This window comes from Pan troglodytes, chromosome 11 (genome assembly GCF_028858775.2).
Source record: "Pan troglodytes isolate AG18354 chromosome 11, NHGRI_mPanTro3-v2.0_pri, whole genome shotgun sequence".
Classification (NCBI taxonomy): domain Eukaryota; kingdom Metazoa; phylum Chordata; class Mammalia; order Primates; family Hominidae; genus Pan; species Pan troglodytes.
This window is the reverse complement of record NC_072409.2, coordinates 66829328-66857154: the sequence shown is the minus strand read 5'-3', so window position 1 is coordinate 66857154 and position 27827 is coordinate 66829328. Positions and strand designations below refer to the sequence as shown.

Here is a 27827-nt window from a genome sequence, read left to right as displayed (position 1 = left end):
AGCTACTGGGAAGCTGAGGCAGGAGAGTTGCTAAGACATTATTAAAAATTTGATATTGCCTTCTCATAGCACTGGAGTGTGGGAATAAATGAGATAAAAAGAGGAAATTCTGGATAAGAGATTTGATACTGAGAGAAAAATCACAGAGAAGATTCTACTTAGAAAAGAGTAGTATGTTCTAGATTTATGGAAAAATTATTATATTTTTAAGAGTAGTGTGTTGAAGCTGGCTTCTCTTACCTTACAAAAGCCAATTGTTAAGTTTTCAGGAATCTAGAGAGTTACTTGTTATTTTATTTATTTATTTATCTTGACATGGAGTCTCTCTCTGTTGCCCAGGCTGGAGTGCAACGGGGCAATCTCAGCTCACTGCAACCTCCACCTCCCAGGTTCAAGCAATCCTTCTGCCTCAGCCCCCCGAGTAGCTGGGATCACAGGCGGCCGCCACCACGCCTGGCTAATTTTTGTATTTTTTGTGGAGACGAGGTTCCACCATGTTGGCCAGGCTGGTCTCGAACTCCTGACCTCAGGTGATCCACCTGCCTCGGCCTCCCAAAGTGCGAGGGTTACAGGCGTGAACCACTGTGCCCATCCTGAGGGTCACTTGTTTTAATGATACAGCTATCATTAAAAGTTAAGTTACAAAAACTTTCAACTAAAGAAGTTGTATTAGTGGCCAGGCGCGGTGGCTCACGCCTGTAATCCCAGCACTTTGGGAGGCCGAGGCGGGCGGATCACGAGGTCAGGAGATTGAGACCATCCTGGCTAACATGGTGAAACCCCATCTCTACTAAAAATACAAAAAATTAGCCGGGCATGGTGGCGGGCGCCTGTAGTCCCAGCTACTCGGGAGGCTGAGGCAGGAGAATGGCGTGAACCCGGGAGGTGGAGCTTGCAGTGAGCCAAGATGGCGCCACTGCACTCCAGCCTGGGCGACAGAGCGAGACACCGTCTCAAAAAAAAAAAAAAAAAAAAAAAGAAGTTATATAAAAACAGGTAAAAAATGCCCCCCCAACTCATCTTTCTTAAGTTTACATTTTATTATTATCTATGCTCTTGAGATTATTTACATCTAATGCATTTGTATGGCAGAAATACTATATGATGGTTTGCTTTTTTCAATTTCTTTCTCACTCTGTATTAAGTGGTATGGCAGTTGAAGCTTGAATTTGGCCATGATGAGAGTACTTACACCGTAGAAACAGGCAAATGCCTTTTCTAAGCCAATGAGATATCAGGAAAGCTTTTCAGAGACTTGGATCAGAGCTAAGGCCTTTTTCCTATTGGATGTGGACCAAAGAGAATGCAAACTCGGGCACTGGCGGCAGCCATCTTGCCAGTGTTTAGGGAGACTCCAGTGAGAGTGGAGCCAACATAGCAAAAGGCAGGAGAGAGAGATGGAGACAAACCGGTACTGCGGTCATGGCTTGTTCATTTCCAGCAGTACCTGGTCCCACCCCTAACCCTACTCTTTTTTTTTTTTTTCAGTAAGAGACAGGGCTTCACTCTGTCCTCCAGGCTGGAGTTAAGTGGTGCAATCATAGTTCACTGAAGCCTCAAACTCTTGGGTTCAAACAGTCCTCTAGCTTCAGCCTCCCTAGTCACTGGGACAATAGGCTGTGCCACCATGTTCAGTTGTTTTTGTTTTTGTTTTGAGACAGGGTCTCGCTCTGTCGTGCAGGCTGGAATGTAGTGGTATGATCATGGCTCACTGCAGTCTCAACCCCCTGGGCTCAAGCAATCCCCCCACCTCAGCCTCCCGAGTAGCTGGGATTACAGATGTGTGCCACCATACTGGCTAATTTTTGTATTTTTTGTAGAGATGGGGTTTCGGCCATGTTCCCCAGGCTGACCTCAAACTCCTGGGCTCAAGCAGTCCTCCCACCTGGGCCTCCCAAAGTGCTGGGATTACAGAGTGAGCCACCATGCCGGGCCCTTTACACTTTTTAATTAAGCCAATACATTTTTTTTGTATTTAAGTCAGTTGGGTTGAATTTTCTATCATTTACATTAAAATCACTTTAAATGACACAGCAACGTCTGCACCAGGTCCAGAATTACACTGCTAGCCCCCAAAGTGGCTTCACTTGGTAACAATAACTTAGTCAGAGGGATGGGAATTCTCCATCCTCAATCGTGTTCTGATCTTATATTATAATCCTCTCTTTCACAAACAGATGTTTGCTTCATCTAATAAGCCTTATATAATTTCCCTTGCAGGCTGGGATCAGTTCTCAGTAAACACTTTTGTTAGAGTGATAGATATTCTTTTTTTTTAATTAAAAAAGATTCAAAAAAATAGAAACGGGGTCTTGCGGATAGGATAGGTATTCTTAGCTGCTGGTAACCTAACAGCTACCCTGCCCTACCTTCCTCTTCCGTGATAATGAAAATCGATTTTTATTCAGAGCTGCAAAGCCCCAGAAGATGAGTCATGATTGTTCTAAGTCCATCATGGTAATCTCATTACTCTTTATCAAATAATTGCTTTCCAGCCTTCCTTACAGCTAAGTTTGGCCATGGAACCCAGTTCCATGGCTTCTACTCTTAGAAGGCACATATATACAAGCATTTTCATGTCTGTAATCACTCAGCAAATATTTGCCTTGTACCATGTAGTGTGCTGGGCACTAGAACCATAGAGATGAACAAAACATCTGGTCATTAACTTTCTTCACCTTCATGACTTTTTTTTTTCTATGTTTGAGAATAATACAAGGTGGCATTAGTGGCTTTAAAACCCCAAAATATAACCTCAAATTTTAATCTTGTTTATTCATTCTCAGAGTGCCTTGCTGAATTACATCTAGTTAATGTGTGGTGATCAAGTTAGATCTAAAGTCTATATAGGCCAAACATGCATTGATAGAAATTCTATTTCTTTTTTGAAACAGCCTTATCTGTTTTTCTTTTTTTTTTCTGGAGACAGTGTTTTGCTCTTTTGCCCAGGCTGGAGTGAAGTGGTGCAATCTTGGCTCACTGCAACCTCCGCCCCCTGGGTTCAAGTGATTCTCCTGCCTCAGCCTCCCGAGTAGCTGGGATTATAGGCACCCACCACCACATCTGGCTAATTTTAGTATTTTTAGGAGAGACAGGGTTTTGCCACGTTGGCCAGGCTGGTCTTGAACTCCTGACCTCAGGTGATCCACCAGCCTTGGCCTCCCAAAGTGCTAGGATTACAAGCGTGAGCCACCGTTCCCAGCCTGTACTTCTTATATGACAGTGTAAAATGAAGGCCACTATGTATTTCAATTAATGGCATCTAAACTTGGTTCCTCACTTGTGTAGTACACGGAGCAGTTTCTTTTTTTGTGAATTCTAAAGCAAACCTTGTTAACTCTGAACAGATCTTGAGAGATCTAATGTCAGAAATATGTATTAAGCACCTAAAGTCTTTACCTTCAGTTTTTCTAAATATTTTACCTCCAGTTGATGCCACCTCTAAATCCACATTTGGAAATTCATAATTCTTCTGATATTTTTTCTTTTATGGGGTAGAACCTCTCATGAATATTTTTTAGTGGGTTGAAACATAGTTACATAGGGTTAATATTTACAGTCACCTAAATTTGTTTCTTTCTTTACCGATCCTCATCTCTGTGCCTCTAGATGAGATTGTGCACCTGAACTGCAGGCTTCCTTTAGGACCTCACTGGCATTGTCTTGTGGTGACTCACCATTATAGTAAATTCCACCCAGCTCAAACTAATCCCAAAATAGGGTTCAGAGATTACGGACAAAGGCTGGGCTAATTCTTTGCATAACAGCCAAGTGGTAGAGCAGAAAAAACATGAATCAGAGAGTCCTAGATTCAAATCCCAGTTTGATCATTTGCAGACACTTTGACTTACAGCATTTTGAGTATCATCACTGAGCCTCCCTTCCTCATTTGTGAAGAGGGATCATATTACTCACCTCATAGCATTTGTGTTGTAAGGAGTCAATAAGATCATCATACGAGTGAAGTGCCAAAGACCATGCCTGGCCCATAGATTCATTAAAAATGGTAGTTACAGTACTTTTTTCTGCCTAACTATAAAGCAGCATCATTGTCTGAGGTAAATACCCGAGGTTCGTCATCTCATGCCAGGGAAATCGGAGATGCGGACACATAAGAAGTGAGTTTAAGAGCAGAGGTTTAACAGAGGAAAGAGAAAAGAGAATAGCTCTCTCCGGGTGCCCGAGTGGGTCTTCCGGTTTCATGGTGAAATGCACGGGATTTTATAGAGGAGCTGGAGGAGGTGGTGTCTGATTTACATAGGGCCTGAGAGGTTGGTTGGACCAGGTGTACCATTTGCATAGTATGCAAAGAAGATAGCTATCCCATCCTAATCTTTTATTATGAAGATGGGGTCTCTACCTGGCCAGTGCCATGTTGTCTGCTTTTTTACTGCACATGTGGTGACGAAGAAAAGGGAAAATGATAACCTCCATGTTGAATACACCTGCCTTCCAGGTATCCCTTTTCTATTGGCACAGCTGCTGGCATTTACCTATGGAGGCTTTTAGCTTGCTTATCTATGCCTGCACCATGATTTTTTGGGCTGCTTTTTATTAAAAGGAAATCTTATCGAGGACTCTCTCACCCTTACTATCTGCCTAAATAATTTCTTTCTAGCTCCTGTATCAACTAGATTGAAAGTTCCATGAGGACTCAAATCTGATGGATCCCAGTTGCTGTTTTTCCAGTAACTAGAATAGTGCTGGGCACATGCTAGACACTTAACAAATACTTGGTAATTGATTCTTATAATTATTATCATAAAAGTCAGGTAAACTCCAGTGCCTTCTTCAAAGAATCCTGCCTCCATCCTCTTTTTCAGATTAAGTCCAAGCACAAATCTTCCCATGAAGCCACATCTGTATGCTCTAATTTGTAGCTATTTCATGCTTAACTGGCACCACCTCCTCCCCTCCTTACCATTTACTGTCAGGATTAAACAGGAGTGCACTGCATATACAACATAAGGCCTAGATCATTTCTCCATATCTTTGAGTCTTGTCTTCTTAAAATTCAATTCTACCAGTCATCCTTGATTGTTAAACAATTGCTGGGCACTGTGCTGGGTTCTAGAAAAGAAACAGTAGCTGCCTCTAGGAGTACCTAGTTTTTCGGTGGATACAGCTTTGTAATCTAACGATTACATCACAAGGTGATATGAAAAGCTATATGCACAGAGTATCTAGGTAGCAGAGATGGGAGAAAGTGATTATCTTTCTCAAAAATTAGGGAAGACTTCCTAGGGGAGGTTATAAGGACATGTGACTTTTCAAGGAAGGTCAGGAATTTTCCAGCTGGTTAAGGTGGGAGAAGAATATTCCAAGGAGAGTAAACAGTATGTGCCCAAGGGCATGAGATAGCAGTATATTATCCTGGAGAGCCTAGAAGCAATTCAGTACTGTTGGAGCATAATGGAGAAGCTGGGAAATAAGGAGGGGGCCAGGAAATTGAGGGTGCTGAGTCCAGAGACAGAGCCAGTGGCCATATGTAACAAAGTTTTGAATGTCATAAACACTGTAGGTGACAGGGACCCCGGAATGGGATTATCTGAGGAACCTTAGAAATGACCTTTGATAGCAGGGTAGAAAATACGCCAGGAGAGAAAGAAAAGGAGATTAAAGCTGCACAATACTTCAGGAAGAAGTATGAATGGTCTAGATGAGAAACACCGAGGGCCTGATTTATAGCAGGATGAGCCGCAGACAAAACTCCTCAGACACCAAGTTAAAGAAGGAAGCAGTTTATTCGGCCAGGAGCATCGGCAAGACTCCTGTCTCAAGAGCCGAGCTCCCCGAGTGAGCAATTCCTGTCCCTTTTAAGGGCTCACAACTCTAAGGGGGTCCACGTGAGAGGGTCATGATCGATTGAGCAAGCAGGGGGTACGTGACTGGGGGCTGCATGCACCAGTAATCAGAATGAAACAGCACAGGACAGGGATTTTTACAATGCTCTTCCATACAATGTCTGGAATCTATAGATATCATAACCGGTTAGGTCAGAGGTCGATCTTTAACTGCCAGGCCCAGGGCGTAGCGCCGGGCTGTCTGCCTGTGGATTTCATTTCTGCCTTTTAGTTTTTACTTCTTCTTTCTTTGGAGACAGAAATTGGGCATAAGACAATATGAGGGGTGGTTTCCTCCCTTAGACTGAGGCAGTGCTGATGAGGCAGAAAGATAGATTGAGCTGATTTTTAGGAGAGAAAATTCAGAATTGATAAAGCTAGCTTGGTCTTTGAGTGTAGGTAGATAAAAAGAAGAAAAAATAGCACTCTTGTTGTATATCTCTTACTTGGAAAATGTAATGCTAAGCACATAAAAATGCTCAGAAAGTTATTTAATAAGTAAGTCTCCATAGCATTATCTGGTCTTGATTTAATTTTATTTCCAATTTTAAAATTACTTTCTATTAACTGGAACCTCCCATGCTTTACCCAGCCTCTTGGTGTGTTTCCAGTCTACAAGGATTCTCTTAATATTTCCAAGTAGAAAACTAAAAGGTGACTTTGTTTTCCAATCACATATTTATCTATTTAGATAGTCATTAGCATAGTATTCAACAGCCATCTAAGAATGACGTTGCATGACTAAAAACAAAGAAGGAAAGATGTCAAACCTCAATACACAAGCATGAGCCTTCTTTTCATTGCAGGCCACACAGAGGAACACCACAATTTTTCTTAGTATTGAAGTTCATCTCAACCTCAACCAATCTTTAACTGTGTATCATAGAGTTTTTTTTTTCATAGAAAACAATTTCCAGTTTACAGAAAGAAATGTCAAACTCAGTCTATCAGAGCTTTAGAATTAACAAGGAAGATGAACAACACAGTATAAGCAAAATTGCTCGTTTTTGTAAGCTAACTGCAACCACAGAGGTGAGAAAGTCTTCCATTGATATGATGGCTATCATGCACATATTTTTATATGTTTCTAAGAATTGAAAGTAGAACTATCAGGGCTTCAGATACATTTTGAAGAGATAATGTTATTTATTTATTTTGAGTCAGGGTCTTAGCTCTGTCATTCAGGCTGAAGTGCAATAGCAAGATCACAGCTCACTGCAGCCTCGACCTCCCAGGTTCAAGTGATCCTTCCACCTTAGCCTCCTGAGTAGCTGAGACTACAGACACTTGCCACCATGCCTGGCTAATTTTTAAATTTTTTGTAGACACGGGAGTCTCACTATGTTGTCCAAGGCTGATGTCGAACTCCTGGGCTCAAGAACAGGTGGTGGGTCAGCAATCCTCCTGCCTTAGCCTCCCAGAGTGCTGGGATTACAGGCATGAGCCAGCAGTCCTGGCAAGGAGATAATTTTATTTATTTATTTATTTATTTAGTTAGTTAGTTAGTTACTTATTTTTTGAGATGGAGTCTTGCTCTGTCACCCAGGCTGGAGTGCACTGGTGCCATCTCCGCTCACTGCAACCTCTGCCTCCCGGGCTCAAGTGATTTGCCTGCCTCAGCCTCCTGAGTAGCTGGGATTACAGGTGTGCACCAACATGCCCAGCTTTTTATTGTATTTTTAGTAGAAATGGGGTTTCACCATGTTGGCTAAGCTGGTATCAAACTCCTGACCTCAGGTGATCTGCCTGCCTCAGTCTCCCAAAGTGCTAGGATTAGAGGTATGAACCACCACACCTGGCCAAAGAGATAATTTTAAATGATCAAAATTTTTGGAGGCATATCATACATGTACATGTATGATCTCTGAAAACTGTTTTAAAGATAAAGTCAGCAAAGTACAGCCTGTTGGCCAAATCTGACCCACCACCTGTTCTTGTAATGCTGTGAACTGAGAATAGCTTTTGCATTTTTAAATTTTAAAAGGTTGAAAAAAATCAAAAGAAGAATAAAATTTTATAATATGTGAAAATTACCTGAATTTCAAATGTCAGTGTCCATAAATAAGGTTTTATTGAGGCACAGCTCACCCATCCGTTATGTACCAGCTGCATTCATGCTGTAATAGCAGAGCTGAGTGGTTATGACAGAGACTTTCTGGCCAAGAAAGCCTAATGTACTTACTAGCTGGCTCTTTCCAGAGACTGTTTGTCAACCCTGTTTTAAGAGCTTTCCTCTAAAGAAGCACAAGCCTTTAGTAAACTGAAGACTTCTTCATAAAGATTTTCTGTGTCAGTGATACATTATGTTAAAAAAAGAAAATCCATGAATTTAGTAAGGATAACATTGATATTATAGACTAAAACAATAGGCATGACTTTAATTATATTTAGGATGCTTATTTTCCCACCTTATTTCAGTAGCATAGTTATAAGAACACACGCTTTAGGGTGATCATTCTTTTTTCTTGAATTTTGTTGAGCTTTGCATGACCTTGGACTAGTTACCTAACCTCTTGTAAGCCTCAGGTTTCCTACAAGAACAGAATAATAGCAATACCAACCTCATGGGAGTATGGTAAGTACCAAAATGGATAAGTGGGGCATTTTTGGGGGGGAATTACTTAGCTTGTTATCTGGTAGTAGGTGTGCAATAGATTATAATTATCATCATTCTCTGAAAATGTCATTTTTGCTTTCTGGTGCTCCATTTCTAGTACTGCCTGTAAGGTCTATTTTGACAAGGAAATCTGTAAGACCCTGCCAACATCATTTTGCATAGCAAGAGCCCTTCTCTGTGTTACAATCTGGACAAAAACTGTCCTCAGTTGCATGAATCCAAGAATACACTTGACAGAAGAATGGAAAAAAGGAAGCCTAGGAAGTCTAGAAACAAAAATCATAGTGATGAGCAGTGCTGGAAGGCTGGTCAGCAGCCAGAGTACAGCTTGTGAGCAGCATATTGGGATTTTTTTTTTTTCCATGTTAGACTCTATTCCAACTCTTTCTATGGAGAGTCCACGGTTTTGTGATGGGTTGTTGATGAAGGAAAGCTCTGAATTTTTTAGAGCGGATGAAGTGTTTGTCATTTTATTCCATTTTATGTTAGGTTAACACTGCCATTTTGCTTTTATTATTCGATGTCTTAGCTGATGTCTCCCAGGCGAAAAGTACCCAGAAAATCATGAGAGTGCAGTTCCTGGAAATTCAGTTATTTCTTTCTCGCTGGGCTTGCTCTGCCTTTAGAATTGTCGTGACTCTGGATTCCTGCGGAGGAACTAGGGCCTGGGGTGACCTCATGGCTCCTCAGCTATGATGCACCTTCTCTTTTCTTCCCTTATCTCAAGTAGGTCCTGAGCAGCCCAGCCCAGGTGGTCTCTTCTGCTCACCAGGGGTGGCCTGGAGTCAATTGATAAGAGCCCTCTTTTCTTGGCCCTTACAAAACAAATTTCTGCCTAAAGACAGCTAAAGGGAAGAAAAACACCACCAAACCAACAACTCCTTTGTACCTCCATTATCCCCAAAATTAGATAAAGAAAAATTAGAATACCAGGAGGCAGCAGACACCTCCACAATGCAGCTCAGAAACAGAATTTCTATAGATCTGCTGTCCTTTTTTTTAAATCACATAGAAGAGTTTGTACAAATCTCATTTGTTTTCACTTCCTTCATTTTTGTGTCTTAACACATTATTTTGAGGAAAATGCCTCTGAATTTTATCCTTGCTCTTCAATTACTGTTGAACAGGAACTGTTAATTGAGTTTAGCCACTCAAAAGAAGAACAAAGTATTTCATCATTCTTACATATTCTGGTTGGACTCATGGTTAAAGAAGACAAATAGAAAAACTCACACATCAGCCTGGTGTGGGGATAAAACCAAAAACAGTGATGCTCACAGGCATGCCTGAGAGTAGAATGGTGGTGTTGGTGGGGGAGTGCCTGTTTACTGGTAGTAGGAGTAACTCTCGTCATCATATTCCAGCTCATCTATGTCATCGTCATCCAGCAGCCCATACTTAAATTTCCGGTAGACTGTGCCATCCTGGCCCATGTAGACGATGTCATCATCATCATCCTCATCATAGTCCCGATCCCTGTACTCAATCACCTGATCCTCTTCAAAGCTGGTGCTCTCTCGATAGCTGCTCTTATAGGAGGAGTAAGACTTGTTGGGGTCGGCCAGTTTTTCATAGCCGGCCTTTGCTGCTGGCTGGACTCGGCCGCGAGATTTCTTCCACACTACCACAGCTGCCCCGAGCAGAAGCACCAGCATCATGGAGGAGGTGATGAACAGAGCTGTCTTGAAATGCTCAGTTGCAGGCCTAACCTTGCTTGTTCGAAGGATGCATTCGTCTGTTGGAAGAAGACCTCAAAGGAAGAGGCAAGAGGGAAAAAGTGAAAGAAATAGAATAGAGAAAATTAGTTTCTGAGGTAAAGAATTTCACCTTTATTTTAAAAATTGAAAATGGTAGAATCACTGTCTCTGATTTTCCTCTGTTTTTAATTTTAATTTTAATTTTTTTGTAGAGACAGCATCTCACTATGTTGCCCTGGCTGGTCTCAAACTCTTGGGCTCAAGAGATCCTCCCACCTTGGTCTCCCAAAGTGCTGGGATTACAGACGTGAGCCACCGCACCCGGCCTGTCTCTGATTTTCCTAGAAGGCATACCACTGTATAAAATTGGAGTATGTACCCCGTGAGAATCCTAGCCTATGTCTGATGAAGCCAATAAATCCTTCTATAAAGAAGGTCAGTTTGCCATCCAAAGGGAGTTCCCTTATCCCCATACCTCGTAGGTCAGTCACCAGGTGTCCAACCTCATCAACTGATTCTTCTATTTCCCTCCTAAGAAAATACTTCATCTTGGACCAAGCTTTAGTTATTGCTAAATGCTCTATTTTCTTTCCCAATTCCAACTTCTTTTCTAAGACTGAGTCCTCTCCCAAGGTACCCTTAAGTCTGGGCCAACATGACTGTCCCACCACTTAAGGGCAACAGCAGATAATTTATAAAACTACTGACTCTGAGAGCCATGTGGGGCCTTAGAAATTACTTAGGCCAATTTGTTGTTTGACATTTGAGGAAACTAAAGTCCATCGAGAGGAAGTGAATTGTCACATTGTCAGAGACAAGACCTTATTTGTGGAGCAATCAGAATTCAAATCCAGGAATCCCAGCTCCATGCTACAGTCTAAAGACATTAGGACAAAAGGCTCTGACAACTGTTCTTTGGCTTCTTGGAGTTTTGTGCTCCTAGCCTGGCAGAAAAAGAAGTACCATCTTTAAATCCTATCAACTTGAATGATAGGGAACTTTTTTCTATCATTATTAAGAGTTTTTTTTTTTTTTTTTGAGATGGAGTCTCGCTCTGTCACCCAGGCTGGAGTGCAGTAGCACAATAGCTCGGCTCACTGCAGCCTCTGTCTCCCAAGCTCAAGCAATTCTCATGCCTTAGCCTCCTGTGTAGCTAGGACTACAGGTGCATACCACCATGCCTGGCTAATTTTTGTATTTTTAGTAGAGATGGGGTTTCACCATGTTGGCCAGGCTGGTCTTGAATTCCTGACCTCAGGTGATCCACCCTCGGCCTCCCAAAGTGCTGGGGCATGAGCCACCACATCCAGCCATTATTAAGAGTTTTGAAATCCAGAGTTCCAACCCCTGTCATCCACCAGCCTCTGTTTTGATGCCTTGATTGAGAATATGGAGTAACCAAAACAGTTTCATGGAAGGAAAGATTCAACTGTAACTTTAGTGATGAGGATGAGCTCATTTTTCTTACTTCTTATTCATTTATCCAGGTGGTATGATTTGGGTAATATGTCTATTTTTTTTCTATTCTTTAACCCACCACATGGGAGTATGAAAGAACCAGAGAAAAAACTATCAGGCCATGTTGGATGTACAAGCTGAGTTACACGGTAGGTTTTTCATAAATATTTGTTGAACTTCTTGGATCTCTCTTGTTCAAGGGATAATTTCATGAGCAATTCTAGGTACATCCTACACAGGTACATTCTAGGTATATACATTCTAGATAAATGAATATAACACTGCTGCCAAGGTGCAATTATTTTTGCTTATTAAATATTCATCAATTAGATCTGATACATCATGACTATGTATTTCTCTTTCTTTTCTGCTAGTGAGAAACAAGTTTCCTATTTTATCATAATTTTCATTCTCATGGGATTTTACCTATCAAGCCGAGTTTCTTCTTCTAAAGTAACAGCCCTATCATTATTACATTAATCATTAGCAAGTTCAGCATAGAATTTTTCCCTGGAGAAAACATTAAAGCATTGGAGAGATTGATAAGCAATCTGTGTGTGGTACTGTGAGATAAATACTGCCTGAAGCAGTAGAATCAATATGAAAACCTTTCGAGGTTGTTTGAATTACTAGGGTGCCATATGCAGTTATGCCTTGCTTACTATTCTCCATCCCAGGTCTGCAGAGTCAGGGTTAGCCTTTGTGATATGGTTTCTTTGAAGGGGCAGAGTGTCTCTGTAAAGAAGGATCAGGTAATCAAGAGCATTTAGACTTTTGCAGGTTGCTGCAGGTGGCTCTTCAAGAGCTGCAGGGGGACCAGGAAAGCTGACGAGATAGTTCTTAGTTGGAACAGTCTTTCAGAAACTCTGCATGCAACATGCACAAACTTCTGTTTCATTTAAAGGCATTAATGTTGTGAGGGTTATTATTCTTAGCTGACACAGAATGGATATTAGGCAATCAGACCCTGAATGTAGGTGTGTATGAAGAACAGGGAAAACCAGCTGCTCATGGGGGTGGGAAAGCTGAAAGAAGGAAAACGTTTTTGGAAAGATGATACTTAAAACCCAATTGAAAATGCTGATCAAGCCAGGCGCGGTGGCTCACGCCTATAATCCCAGCACTTTGGGAGGTTGAGGTGGGCAGATCACCTGAGGTCAGGAGGTCAAGACCACTCTGGCCAACATGGTGAAACCCCTTCTGTACTAAAAATACAAAAATTAGCCGGGTGTGGTGGTGGGCACCTGTAATCCAAGCTACTCTGGAGGCTGAGGTAGGAGAATAGCTTGAACCCAGGAGACAGAGGTTGCCGTGAGCCGAGATTGTGCCATTGCACTCCAGCCTGGGTGACAGAGCCACACTCTGTCAAAAAAAAAAAAAAAAAAAAGAAAGAAAGAAAGAAAGAAAATGCTAATCAAAAATAAAAAAGAAATGGCTGGTAGCAGTTATGGGTCTGGGATTTTCTTTACTTACAAATAGACCAACTCACAAATATGGCATCTCTTTTTGTCAGTGAATGTTACTTCTGAACCCCAAGGAAATTATCTACTTCTGGACTAGAGAGTATATTTTAAGAATATATGTTTCTTTTTTTTTCTTTTCTTTTCTTTTTTTGAGACGGAGTCTCGCTCTGTCACCCAGGCTGGAGTGCAGTGGCGCGATCTTGGCTCACTGCAAGCTCCGCCTCCCGGGTTCACGCCATTCTCTTGCCTCAGCCTCCTGAGTAGCTGGGACTACAGGCGCCCACCACCACGCCTGGCTAATTTTTTGTATTTTTAGTAGAGACAGGGTTTCACTATGTTAGCCAGGACGTTCTCGATCTCCTGACCTTGTAATCCGCCCTCCTTGGCTCCGCAAAGTGCTGAGATTACAGGCGTGAGCCACCGCGCCTGGCCATGTTTCTTTTTTTTTTTGAAGGAATCACTCAGTTTGAGATCTTTCTAAGTTTGTGACCAATGAGAACCAAGTACCCACATAGATGGGGTTAGATGTGAGGATAGCTGAGGGACTGGAAATTGGTAAAGGGGGTTTTACTTCTTAGCCTTCAATAAAAATTCATTTCTAAAATGTCATAAGTCTCTAAGAGAGGCCTAGGTTTGGGCTGACTTTCATAGAATGATTCTTCAACAGAATCAGGATAATATTGACATCAGCTTCCTTGATAGTTAATTATTTTCTTTTTTTCCCAAGAGGGAAGAATAAGAAAAGGAACAAAGCAAATTCATAAAGATAAAACGCTAGCTCTACTTGAGTTCTAGTCTTGGAGGCAAGCAGAAAATCTAATTCCAGATGAACCATTTTAAAAAAAAAAATTTAGACAGCATCTTGCTCTGTCACCCAGGCTGAAGTGCAGTGGTGCGATCTCAGCTCACTTCAATCTTTGCCTCCTGGGCTCAAGAGATCCTCTCACCTCAGCCTTCCCAGTAGCTGGGATTACAGGCATGCACCACCACGCCCAGCTAATTTTTTATTTTTAGTAGAGAGGGATTTGCCATGTTGCTCAGGCTGGTCTCAAGCTCCTAGACTCAAGCCATCTGTCTGCCTCACCCTCCCAAAGTGCTGGGATTACTTACAGGCGTGAGCCACCACGCCTAGTCCCCAGATGAAACTTTTAATATTGGTGTGGACTTGGCATGCGAATCCAACTCTTTGAGCCTCAGTCTCCTCATCTGTAAAATGGGACTGATAATCCCTACTTGTGAAGTGAGACAATGGACATGAAGTTTCAAGTACAGTAGGCCCATAGTAGGCACTCAATAAAAAGGTAGCCATATTGATTTTCCTGAACTTTCCATCCCCCCCTCCCTCTGCTCCCATTGGCTTCCTGAGGACATGCCCTTCCTCTGCAGGCTGCTCTTGCTCTCCCCTCACCCGTGGTGTCCTGGCAGTCACAGCACTCCTGGGCACTGGGGGGATCGGAGGTGTTGCAGCAGTGGAGGCAGCGGCTGTCGTCCATGTGCAGCACCAGGTTGGCAGGGCACAAGGTGCAGTTCTTGGCCCCTGGTCCCTTGCATTCCATGCAGCTCTCGTGGCATTTTTCACAGTTAAACTTCTCTCCCTGTTAAGAGCATCAAGAGGTTCCTTTTGAGTGCAGAGGGATTAACAAGGCACTGGAGTTCCCAGATTGTATCTCATCTTGTCTTCATAAGGAGGGAGGTGTGTGGGGGACAGCAGAAGGATGGTGTGTTCTGAGCCCATTTTAACTGTGTTGGGTGAAAGAACCAACTGTCTGTGATGGGGTGGAATCACGGCTGGGCCCTGTCCTTTGAGATCTGCTAATAACAGTGGGAGAACAGACGTCTAGAACAGTTTGGGTTAGGAGCTGACAGCTCCTGTGCTCAAGGACAGCTCAGGTCAAGCACTAGTTTTGTCTGGCCCACACTGTTGACTTTCAGTTTAAAATATTTTGCATTCATTTCCCGCATCTTAAAAGTGGGATATTTCACATGTAAACTTGTTCCTAATTTCTCTTTAGAAACTAGAAGACCTGTCAACACTGGATTCATCACTCCCATGTGGCGATGACCCCCCCTTTCCACTCTTCTATTTGACATAATCCCCAGCACTTGCTATTATGTCACCAACATGTAGGTGATACATCAATTTCCACTTTCCTTCAAGCATCAAGCTTACACTGTGGTTTTCTTTGACCCAGCATTTATGTTAGTGACCTGCTTGGCCTCTGTGGTTACTGGATTATTGTGGTCTGGCCCCAGAATAATATAGGTTGTGGCTGTGTAGCTCAAGTAGTTAAATCTCTTTGGGAAGAGAGTGGAGAGATGAGAAGAAAGTGGCTTCCCTCCCGACAAGTTGCTCCTTGACTGGTGCTGGAAACGTGGGTTAGGAAAGATGCTTTCCTATTTTACTTCTGTAACTTTGGAAGTATGGTATGACAGAAAAAGAAGAAGGAATGGAAATTGCTTTTGTTGAGCACCTTGGCATGTTTCAGTCACAGACAAGGTGCTTTCTCAGCTGTTATTATCTCATTGAATCCTGCATCTCACATATTATCTCATCCTTCAGGTTTAATCCCAGCTTTGTTACTTAGCACTCATATAATTTTTTTTTTTTTTGAGACGGGCTTACTTTTTTGCCCACACTGGAGTGCACTGGTGTGATCGGATTCAAGTGATCCTCCTGCTTCAGCCCCACAAGTAGCTGGGACTACAGGCATGCGCCACCATGTCCAGCTATTTTTTTTTTTTTTGTATTTTTTGTAGAGATGGGGTTTCACCATGTTGCCCAGGCTGTAATCTTTAACAAATTGTTTAACCTCTTTGAGCCTCAGTTTCTCTAAACTGTAATGAGGGCTGTTGCCAGAATTTAAAGAGTGCTCATATGTAAATATGTTAGTTTGTGTTAATTTCATCATGGGGAGATTTACTTATTTTCTAAAGTTTGAAAACATAATCAAGAAATTTGTGGTCTTGCTGGGCGCAGTGGCTCACACCTGTAATCCTAGCACTTTGGGAGGCTGAGGTGGGTGGATGGCTTGAGCCCAGGAGTTTGAGACCAGCCTGGGCAACATGGTGAGACCCCATCTCTACTAAAAATACAAAAAATTAGCTGGGCATCGTGGTCAGAAGCATTTGAACCACAGCAACTTCATCTTGAATAGGGGCTGGGTAAAATAAGGCTGAAACTTACTGAGCTACATTCCTAGATGGTTAGGCATTCTAAGTTACAGGATGAGATAGGAGGTTGGCACAAGATACAGATCATAAAGGCCTTGCTGATAAAACAGCTTTCAGTAAAGAGCCAGCCAAAACCCACCTAAACCAAGATGGCAGTGAGAGTGACCTCTGATGGTTCTCACTGCTACACTCCCACCAGCGCCGTGGCAGTTTACAAATGCCATGGCAACATCAGGAAGTTACCCTATATGGTCTAAAAAGGGAAGTCATGAATAATCCATCCTTTGTTTAGCGTATCATTAAGAAATAACCATAAAGATGGGCAAGCAGCAGCCCTCACAGCTGCTCTGTCTATGCAGTAGCCATCCTTTTATCCCTCTACTTTCTTAATAAACTTGTTTTCACTTTACTCTATGGATTTGCCCTGAATTCTTTCTTGTGTGAGATCCAAGAACCCTCTTTTGGGGTCTGGACTGGGACCCCTTTCCGGTAGCATCTTTCTGGTGACCACAGAAGTGACAATAGCGAGGAAACCCCCAACCCAAAGGCTAACTTTGGGTAAGTGGTGTAGACCAGTGACATGGTAGTCCCAGCTATTCAGGAGGCTGAGGTGGGAGGATCACCTGAGCCAAGGAGGTCAAAGCTGCAATGAGCTGTAATTGCACCACTGTACTCCTGCCCGGGTGACAGAGTGAGACCCTGTCTCAAAGAAAAAAAAAAAAATTCATGGTTTCAGAAAATCCATGGCAAATGAATCTCCTTCCTTCCTCCCTCCCTACCTCTTTCTTTCTTTCTTTCTTCTTTCTCTCTCTTTCTTTCTTTTTCTTTCTTCTCTTTCTTTCCCTCTCTTTCTTTCTCTCTCCTTCCTCCCTTCCCTTCCCTTCCTTCTCTCTCTCTCTCTTCTTTCTCTTTCTTTCTCTTTCTTTCTTTCTTTCCTTCCTTCCTTCCTTCTCTCTCTCTCTCTCTCTCTTTCTTTCTTTCTTTCTTTCTTTCCTTTCTTTCTTTCACATGGCGGGGGGTTTCTGGTAGTAACCAGAAATTCTAAAGAGCTGTAACACTGCAAATGAATTCTTCTTAATACACTGTGAAGGGGTAAAGGAAGCAAAAGACCAACATTAGCTGTGTGGTTCCTATGCTACTCACACATTTCTGCTTAGACCAGACAGAAGTAAGAGAGAAGGTAGTTTGTATTCTGACATAGTATTCTTATGTTGACTGAAACTTCTATGGTGATGAATAACAAATGTAGAATTCATTCCGAGGCCCTCACGACTTAACTTCCCCATTATCTTAGATCTTCTCAGTTCCTTTTGAGTAAAGCTAAGGCTACAGGTGGGTAGCACCATTATTCCATGATGCAATGGTAGAAGATTTTAAAATATTAAACATACACTATTTCTATAGTATGAGAATTTTGGGACATTTTGATTGCCCAGAATGACATGCAGGAAGTAAGCTCATGTTTCCCTCTAGAAACAGCAGAAGGCCCAGGACCCCCAGCCCTCCATACCTCTCCCACTCTGTATTCCCCAACAAGACAGTCCGAGGTGCAGATCCCTCCCATGAGGTGGTAACTCCACACACAGGATAAACAATTCAACGCTCCTTTTCCTGAAAGAGAAAACATTCTAAGTTATGAGATTGACCTTAGATTTCAACCTCTGTCTTTGTTCCGGAACACTTAGGAACAAGGAATATGTCAAGTAAATTGAAGCAGAAGGGTGAATTGATTGAGGATACGAAAAAGAAAAAAGTCTCCCACACAAAGTAGAAATTATACAATTAGTTCAATCTATGTAGACTCTCAGTCTGAAAATTGAGGATTTGGGGATGACAGATCTTTTATTACAGCAAGAGGAAAGATTTTCAGAGAATGAGAAATCATGTAGAAAGTTTATAAAACCTTTATTTGTTATTCTGCTTATTGTTTAACTAGTGTGGAGGATGTTACCAAGTGTTTGGAGGACTGCAATACTCTGTATAAATCATGAATAGACAGTTTCTAACTGAGAAACGGCACTAAACTTGGCACTTAAAATGCTAGGGCTAAAAGGACTCAGCAGATCATTTTGTTTGGTGGTTCTTAATTTTGGGGTGGTGATGATGGTGATACATTTCTTTGAAATTCTCTTGAAAGCTGTAAGTTCTCTTCTCAGAAATTTGACATCTTATTTCTCATTTAAAAAATATTGATAAATGAAAACTAAGGCCCAGACATGTAATGTCACCTATCTAGGGTTACATAGTGATGGTCAAGATTCAAATTCAAGTTTGTTGACTCATAATCCATTGATCTGTCTTTCTTTCTTTTTTGTTTTGTTTTGTTTTTTTCAGATGGGGTCTTGCTATGTTGTCCAGGCTGATCTCAAATTCCTGGACTCAAGGGATCCTCTTGCCTCAGCCTCCAAGTAGCTGGGATTATAGAGGCATGCAATTGCACCTTGCTGAAGTGCTCTTTCCACCACATATCTGCCTTAGCACATGAGCCACCAAATAGAAGAAGTCTGAATCTGCAGCCTGTTTCCTGTGGAGACAATACTCTTATCTCCTAATTCAGACATCCCAAAAAGGACTGATCCAAACATTTCTTCTATGCAGGTATCAAGGGATAACTTCTGGAAAGTTTGGGGATAGGAGACCTAAATCTAGCTCATTCTGTTAGGAAGTCCTGGACATTTTTGCTGATAATTTTTAAATGGGAGCATAAGATTAATGGGCATAGAATGTGCCTGGTATTGTAAGTTGGAACTTGGTATAGGTCTTCCCATCAGAACAATCCTGTAAAGGGTGGTTTTTGAACTTGAAATAGAACCATGGATCTGTCATTTACATTCACATAGTTAAATTGACGTTTCATGGCTGAACTGTGAGCTCAATCATTTATAATGTTTCTGTGGAAAAATATATTCTGAGTTTCAAACAACAGCTTAGAGAATGAACACCTTTAGTACTGAACTGCTTCTTAGGTTGGAAGCTGCCTGTAGTGATATAAATTCAAAACCACTTTATTTTTATCTTAGCTCTAGCTTCATACAGAATTTCCCACATGTTCTGGAACGTTATTGTGGTCTCTGATGGAAGAATCAATCTTCTCCTATTTCCATTCTTCCTTTTTCCCATTCTACATTTTTCTTTTTCTTTTTTCTTTTTTTTTTTTTTTGAGACGGAGTCTGGCTCTGTTGCCCGGGTTGGAGTGCAATGGTGCGATCTCGGCTCACTGCAAACTCCGCCTCCTGGGTTGACGCCATTCTCCTGCCTTAGCCTCCTGAGTAGCTGGGACTACAGGAGCCCGCCACCACGCCCGGCTAATTTTTTTTTTTATGTTTTTAGTAGAGACGGGGTTTTACTGTGTTAGCCCGGATGGTCTCGATCTCATGACCTGGTGATCCTCCCCCCTCGGCCTCCCAAAGTGCTGGGATTACAGGCGTGAGCCACCGCACCCAGCCCATTCTACATTTTTCTAAAATACAGCTTAGATGTCTTACTTCAATTTTTAACATACAAGAGAGTTTTTTTTAAATGAAGAGAAATTAAGGGTAGATACATGTTCTCACTTTAATGTGGAATCTAAAACAATTGAACTCATAGAAGTAAAGAGTAGAATGGTGGTTACCAGAGGCTGGAGGTAGGGGGGCTGAGGGGACTGGAGAGATGCTGGTCAAAGGGTATAAAGTTCTAGTTAGACAGGAAGAACATGTTTTTGAGATCTATTATATCTCATGGTGACTATAATTAACAATAATGTATTGTACTTTCAAAATTGGTAAGAGAGTAAATTTCAGATGTTCTTACCACAAAAAAGATTAAGTATTTGAAGTGATGGACTTTTTTTTTTTTTGAGGTGGAATCTTGCTCTGTTGCCCAGGCTATATTGCAATGGTGCAATCATGGCTTGGTGTAATTATGGCTCACTGCAGCCTCGACCTCCTGGGCTCAGGTGATCCTCCTACCTTAGCCTCCTGAGTAGCTGGGATTACAGGCGCACACCCCCTACCCAACTAATATATATTCTTTAGTTTTGTTTTTAGACAGAGTCTTGCTTTGTCACCCAGGCTGGAGTGCAGTGGCGCAATCTCAGCTCACTGTAAACTTCGCCTCCCAGGTTCAAGCAATTCTCCTGCCTCAGCCTCCTGAGTAGCTGGGACTACAGGCGTGCACCACCACACTTGCCTAATTTTTTTGTATTTTCAATAGAGATGAGGTTTCACCATGTTGGCTAGGCTGGTCTCGAACACCTAACCTCAAGTGATCTGCCTGCCTTAGCCTCCCAAAGTGCTGGGATTACAGGCATGAGCCACTGCACCTGACCAAATTTTGTTTATTTTTTTGTAGAGATGAGGTCTCATTATGTTGCCTAGGCTGGTCTCAAATTCCTGACCTCAAGTGATCCACCCACCTTGGCCTCCCAAAGTGCTGGGATTACAGGTGTGAGCCACTGTGCCTGGCCTGATGGACATGTTAATTAGCTTGATTTAATTATTCTACATTGTATACATATATCATGACATCCCTTTGTACCCTATAAATATATATAATTATAATTTGTCAATTTACAATAAAATAAATTAAGAGTAGAAAACACTAAAAGAGGGGGAACAGTCCATAACTAGGTTAGGTCACAAAATTCCTACCATAAGGTTGGTTACATTTTCTTTCTTTCTTTTTTTTTTTTTTTTCTTTTTATTTTTGGAGATGGAGTTTTACTCTTGTTAGTAGAGATGGGGTTTCACCATGTTGGCCAGGCTGGTCTTGATCTCCTGACCTCAGGTTATCTGCCCACCTTGGCCTCCCAAAGTGCTGGGATTACAGTCGTGAGCCACAGCACCTGGCCAAGTTTGGTTATATTCTAGAAGACCAACAATAAATTGTCTGAGGCCCAGATCCCAGGCAATACCCAAGGGCACTATATGTCAGCTTTGGGTGACAAATCAGACTGCATTTACATCTCCTACACCAATTTATTGCAAAACTTGCACACTTAGGGTACCCAGAATCTTTAGCAAGAGGCAGTTTGTTGATTTCCAGAAGGCTTTCTATTATTTTAAAGTTTAACACCCTACATCTATCATTGCTTCTAAGGTTCTGCAGGAGCTCTGGGACCTAAAAGACAGGCATTTTGTCATTTCTTTAAAACTCAGAGCAGTTCACCATCTGCTCTCCTTCAGACTGAACCCCATGGGATGAATTCAACAAATGCAGAGCAACTTCTGGGGTAAGTTCATCGGCCTCAGTCTACACAGAAAGATGCAGCTTGGGAGAGTTAAGAGGCTTTGATTACTCAGTCTGGGTTTTGATTCCAAACCATTTTATGAGGAGAAGAAACAATAACACAAAATCAAAAACCAAAAATGAAAAAAAAAATAGAAAAAGTAAAATTTTATGCAGAGGATAAGTAAAAAGTTAGGTGTGTGAAGGCAAGGAATGAGATAATCATGGAGGTGTCAGTTACAGAGAAAGGTACATATTAAGCCTGAGTATGCTGTGTTTTCCTGCTCCACCCCTCCTTCCATGCTTTTACATATTTTTCTTTTTTAACATCCTAAAATTATTGGGCAGTCCAAAGTGAACGAAATATAATTTAGCTGGTAATTTCTTATGTAGGTTGCTAAATTTTTTCTGATTCTTTCATGCCTCCTCATTTCTTACTATGAGAGCTAATGACTTAAAAAGGAAAGAATTCATCTTTTTTTCTACCTAGTTTATATCCCGTGAGAAAAACCTGTCTCCAGATTTTGTATCTGTATGTTGCAAAACCAGATGATAGCACAACATTTTCCTAACCAGCAAGGGACATATGTGCTATAGTAAAGAAAGGATTGCTCACTGCAAAGAATTATATGAAAAAATAACATTAAATAAAAAATTAAAATTAAAAAAATAATGATAGCAGAAAAAATGAGCACCAAAGACAGAAAACTTCAACTGGGCAAGTTCACGGGTTGATGTCAAATACAGGAGGAAGAAGTACAAACACTCAGGACAGCTTCAAGATTTACCCACTAACTCCTAGTCATCCCTTGAATACAATCTCAAGGATACCATATGGATGAACTTTTGAGACTGGGAATGCCCAAAATCATCATCCTTAATTCACCCAGGAAATCTCAAACCCAACTAAAGACATTCATAGTATTTCTATACTATAAGGCCACAGTAACCAAAATAGCATGGTACTGGTACAAAGACAGACACATAGACCCATGGAAAAGAATAGAGAACCCAGAAATAATGCCACACACCTACAACCATCTGATTTTTGACAAAGTTGGCAAAAATAAACGATGGGAAAAATAATCTCTGGTCAATAAATGGTGCTGGGATAGCTGGATAGCTGTATGCAGAAGAATAAAACTGGATCCCTACCTGTCACCATATAGGTGATAATTCAAGATGGATTAAAGATTTAAATGTAAGACTTGGGCCAGGCGTGGTGGTCCACGCCTGTAATCCCAGCACTTTGGGAGGCCAACATGCACTGATCATTTGAGACCAGGAATTTGAGACCAGCCTGGCCAACATGGTGAAACCCTGTCTCTACTAAAAATACAAAAATTAGCCAGGCGTGGTGGCACACGCCTGTAGTCCCAGCTACTCGGGAGGCTGAGACAGGAGAATTGCTTGAACCCGGGAGGCAGAGGTTGCAGTGAGCCGAGATCACACCACTGCACTCCAGCCTGGGCAACAAAGCGAGACTCTGTCTCAAAAAGCAAACAAACAGGCCAGGCGCGGTGGCTCACATCTGCAATCCCAGCACTTTGGGAGGCTGAGGCGGGTGGATCACGAGGTCAGGAGATCGAGACCATCCTGTCTAACATGGTGAAACCCCGTCTCTACTAAAAATATTAAAAAAAAATTAGCCAGGCGTGGCAGCAGGCGCCTGTAGTCCCAGCTACTCAGGAGGCTGAGGCAGGAGAATAGCGTGAACCCGGGAGGCAGAGCTTGCCGTAAGCCAAAATTGCGCCACTGCACTCCAGCCTGGGCGACAGAGTGAGACTCCGTCTCAAAAAACAAATAAACAAACAAACAAAGAATACGAAAATAAGCCAGGGGTGGTAGCATGCACCTCTAGTTTCAGTTCCTTGAGAGGCTGAGGCATGAATATCACTTGAACCCGGTAGGCAGAAACTGCAGTGAGCCAAGATTGCGTCACTGCACTTTAGCCTGGGTGACAGAACTGTAGCCTGGGCAACAGAGTAAGACTCTGTTTCAAAAATAAAATAAAGTGAAATAAAATAAAATAAAATAAAATAAAATAAGGGAACAATAGACACTGGGAAATACAAGAGCAGGGAGAGAAGGAGTGGGGTAAGGGTTGAAAAACTACTTATTGGGTACTACTCTCACTACTTGGGTGACAGTTATTTATACTCCACACTTCAGCATCATGCACTATACCTTTGTAACAAACCTGCACATATACCCCCAATTCTAAAATAAAAGTTGAAAAAAATGTATTGTTTTTCAAACTGTGCTTACAATATCATGAATCATTTCTCTAATCCCCACAATCATCTTCAAAGGCTGGTGTTGTCCTGTTTTGATTGGTTGACGGTAAGAGACATTAGCTTACCTAATGATGATTGCCTAATGTTAATTAGGACCCAAGTGCCCCCACTGCACTGCGCTGCCCACTGCACAACACTAGTGGGCTGGAATTAGGGTTGTCAGATTTCGCAAATCAAATACAGTATTTTATCAGACAACCCTAGTTGGAATAAAGGTCCCACACATCCAGTAATGATGGTAACAGAGGTAAGTTCAACTTTTCAAAAAACCAAATAGCCAATATTTACCACCATATGGCCAATGATAATATCAGCTTTCCACCACTCCCATCCCACCCCCAATTCAGTGTATTTTCTCATCTGTTATCTAATTCCAGTTAGAAGTTTTAAGTGGTAACCATATATGTCTCTGGAATGAAAAAGCGATAACAGATTAATGATTAGTTAATGCAGTTTGTTTGGAAGGCTAATTCTTTCATGTGCTAGAGTCAATTGTGAATGGGCACAGACTGGGAACCATGATATGGTAGAGTTTTTATGGAGTCGCTTTAGGGGCTTCCTGGGAATGGTGGTGAGGGGAGCATGGAGAGGCATCAGATGGGGTTCTGGGGTGGCTCCTCTGCTCCCACCTGAGCAGCTCTGCCTGGATTGGTTTACTTAATAGGATTCAGCCTCAGATTTTACCTGAGGAAGGTGGCCACTGCTAAAATATCATTTGAAACCATTGCTCTAGGTTATTACTGTGGTGTCCAATACAGCAGCCACTAGCCACAGGTAGCCACTGAGCAGTTGAAATATGGCTAGTGCAAGTTGAGTTGTGCTGTACATGTAAAATAAACATTGGACTTTCAAAGACAGTACAACACATGTAAAACATCTGAGTAATTTTATGTAGATTACATGTTCAAATGATAATATTTTGGATAAATGAAGTGTATGATTAAAATTAATTATACTTTTTTTTTTTTAAACATGACTACTAAAAATTTTCAATCACATTTTATTTCTACTGGACAGTGCTGCTACACCACTAAGTACAATTACACAAATTAAACTAGCCTGGTCTGCGGGGACCTTGGCTGTCTTGTTCACAGTTGTAGAACATTGTGCCTTAAGTAAATGGATGAATGAAGACACAGAGTACTAAGGGAACATAGAATGAAGGGTCTGGGGAGGTTTTCTGGAGGAAGTGATGACTCTAATGGATCAGAAAGAGGTAGCCACACAAAGCAGGCTGAAGAAACTATTCCAGAGAGAGGGAAAGTGGGTGAGGTTGGCTCAGGTTTATAGTTACTAATTATGCCCTGATTAGAGGATGGGAGAAGAGATGGTAAGAGATGAGGGTGAATATGAGAAGAGCTCTATGCTGAAGGGCCTCATACGCAAACATACTAAATTAAAATTCTATCCTGGCCAGGCCTGGTGGCTCACACCTGTAATCCCAGCACTTTGGGAGGCTGAGGCAGGCAGATCACTTGAGGTCAGGAGTTCGAGATCAGCCTGGCCAACATGGTGAAACCCCATCTCTACTCAAAATACACACACACACACACACACACACACACACACAAATTACCCAGGTGCAGTGGTGTGTGCCTGTAATCCCAGTTACTTGGGAGGCTGGTTCAGGATAATCATTTGAACCCAGGAAGCAGAGGTTGTAGTGAGCCAAGATCATGCCACTGCATGCCAGCCTAGGTGACACAGCGAGGCTCTGTCTCAAAAAAAAAAAAAAATTCTATCCTAAGGTCAGTAGAGAGTTGTTTTTTAAGTGGAGATGTATCATTATATTTGTTGTATAAAGAGATCAGTCTAAGAGCATATGGAAGACTGGTTTATTACAGGGTGACTAATGCTAAAGGTAGGAAGACCAATTAAATAAATAATTGGTAAACAATTCAGACAATGAATGATGAGTCTGAACTAAGACAGTGACACTAGAATACCAAGAGAGGGGAGATGGAATTAGGAGATATTTAAGGGGTAGGTTTGGCAGGATTTGGGAACAAATTGAATGTGGGGATTGAGAGAGGGGGAGGAGCAGAGGGTAATGGCCAGGTTACTGTCTCAGGCAACTGGGCGAATGGTGGGGCCATTTATCCAGATAGGGAGCACAGAACAAGTAGTTTGGGAGTGGGGTGAGGAGTTGGAGGTGTCTATTGAGCATCCAATCAGAGATACTCAGTCAGCAACTGGATGTATGGAACCGGAGCTCAGGAAAACCATTTGGGAAAAGAAGCAGATTTGGAGACACCAAGGCATAGGTAATATTGGAAGCCACCTTAAACTTGGAGATGGCTATATTCACATGTACTTGGGAAGAAGTTATTTTAAAATATAATGTCATCAAGATACTTTTCAGGAATTTCAGCTCAGTGGCTAGACAGCAAACGTGCTGATGGTCTTCTCCCAGTGTGGGGGAATACCTGATTTCTCATCTTGTTTTCCCTAATTCTTGGCGTTTCTATATCATCAACATATTGCCTCAAGATGAATCATTTTGGAAGGGGAAAAAAAAAGAGGATTAGAGGCAGGCTCTAACAGATTGGCCTTTGCTTATTTCATCCACAAGTCTTAAGTATCCCTCCTGCCATCCCACCAGGCATTTGGATTAGTAGAGTGAGGCTGGGCAATAATTTAGGGTACAATCCTCTTCTAAGAATCTGATTATCCATTAGTGACACATATGCATTAAAATAATATTTTATAAGCTCAGGTTCTGACATCCCATTTACTTCAAACATAATGAAATTATAGAATAAATATAAAGAGAGGAAAACAAAATAAAGATAGATGGCCTTACAAAGAAAATGAAATCTCTTTGGAACATAAAGGAAATATAAATGCAAAATGGTAGTCAGGTTCAAGCCATCCACCTTCTCTGCTCCAGGACTAGAAGTAGGCAATGGTGACTGTGAGCTCACCTTTTCTACCAAAATAGGAACTAAAAGTGTTTTACATAAGACCAGCGCCAAAATCCAGGCTTAGTGCTTAAATCAGGAGTCATGTTGGGACTCTGCCTTCATAGACATCACCTCCTGACAAGATCTCTCCTAAGCTGCTGATTGAATTGCTGATGGGATCTGTGCTGTCATCAATATCACTTCCAGGAATACTGGAACATCTTGTTCTGGACTGAGTTTCAGGTTGAAGACAGGGATAGAGTTAATGGAAAAATTTCTAGACTGTGAGAAGTAAAGATAAGAGAGAGAGGGAGTAAAGAACCAAAACCAAAATATTTCATTTACAGTGAGCTTAAGACCAGCATTCCAAAGTATATAGATAAAATGAATGCTAAGAAAGATGACAGGCCAGTGCAGTGGCTCACGCCTGTAACCCCAGCACTTTGGGTGGCCAAGATGGGAGGATTGCTTGAGCCCAGGAGTTCAAGATCAGCCTGGGCAACATGGCAAGACATCGTCTCTATTAATTATAAAATAAAGTTTAAAAAAAGGATGACAAACATGATCAATAATTAGAACATGAATTTAAATCAGATAATACTGATTTCATAGAAACATTTGACAAAGTATTTAAAATTGGTATGTTTAAGATGTTCATAAATAAATGAAGACATAGTATCCATAAATATGTTAAATTATAAGACACAAACAGAAAGATCTAAAATAAAAATGGATGAGAAGAAGAAACAATTTGAAATCTTTTTTTTTGTTTTTGAGGCATGGTCTCACTCTGTCACCCAGGCTGGAGTGCAGTGGCACAATCATGGCTCACTGCTGTCTTGACATCCCTTGCCCAAGTGATCTTCCCACCTCAGCCTCCTGAGTAGCTGGGATTACTGTTGTGTGCCACCACGCCTGACTAATTTTTGTATTTTTTTTTTTTTTTTCTGTAGAAACAGGATTTCACCAAGTTGCCCAGGCTGGTCTCGAACTCCTGGGCTCTAGTGACCCTCCCACCTCAGCCTTCCAAAGTGGTGGGATTACAGGTAGTAGCCACTGCACCTGGCCAATTAGAACTCTCAAAAGTAAAAATATAGTCACTTAAATTGAAAACAAAAAAAATAGATGGGTTGGATTTTAGACTGAACACAGTCTAAAACAAGTCAGGGA

General features: G+C 41.7%; 1 protein-coding gene across 2 annotated transcripts in view; it reads right to left on the bottom strand.

Annotated features, from left to right (window-relative positions):
• Window positions 1-5725: 5725 nt before the first annotated feature.
• PCSK5 (proprotein convertase subtilisin/kexin type 5) overlaps window positions 5726-27827 on the bottom strand; it is a 465695-nt gene continuing 443593 nt past the window's right edge. For both annotated transcript variants that reach the window (XM_016960969.4, XM_520079.8), the window contains 3 exons: window positions 17760-17860; window positions 14487-14673; window positions 5726-10195 (listed from right to left, as the gene is read on the bottom strand). In XM_016960969.4, coding sequence (XP_016816458.3) covers window positions 9786-10195; window positions 14487-14673; window positions 17760-17860 — 698 coding nt within the window. In that variant the 3' untranslated portion in view covers window positions 5726-9785. The remainder of the gene's footprint in view (window positions 10196-14486; window positions 14674-17759; window positions 17861-27827) is intronic.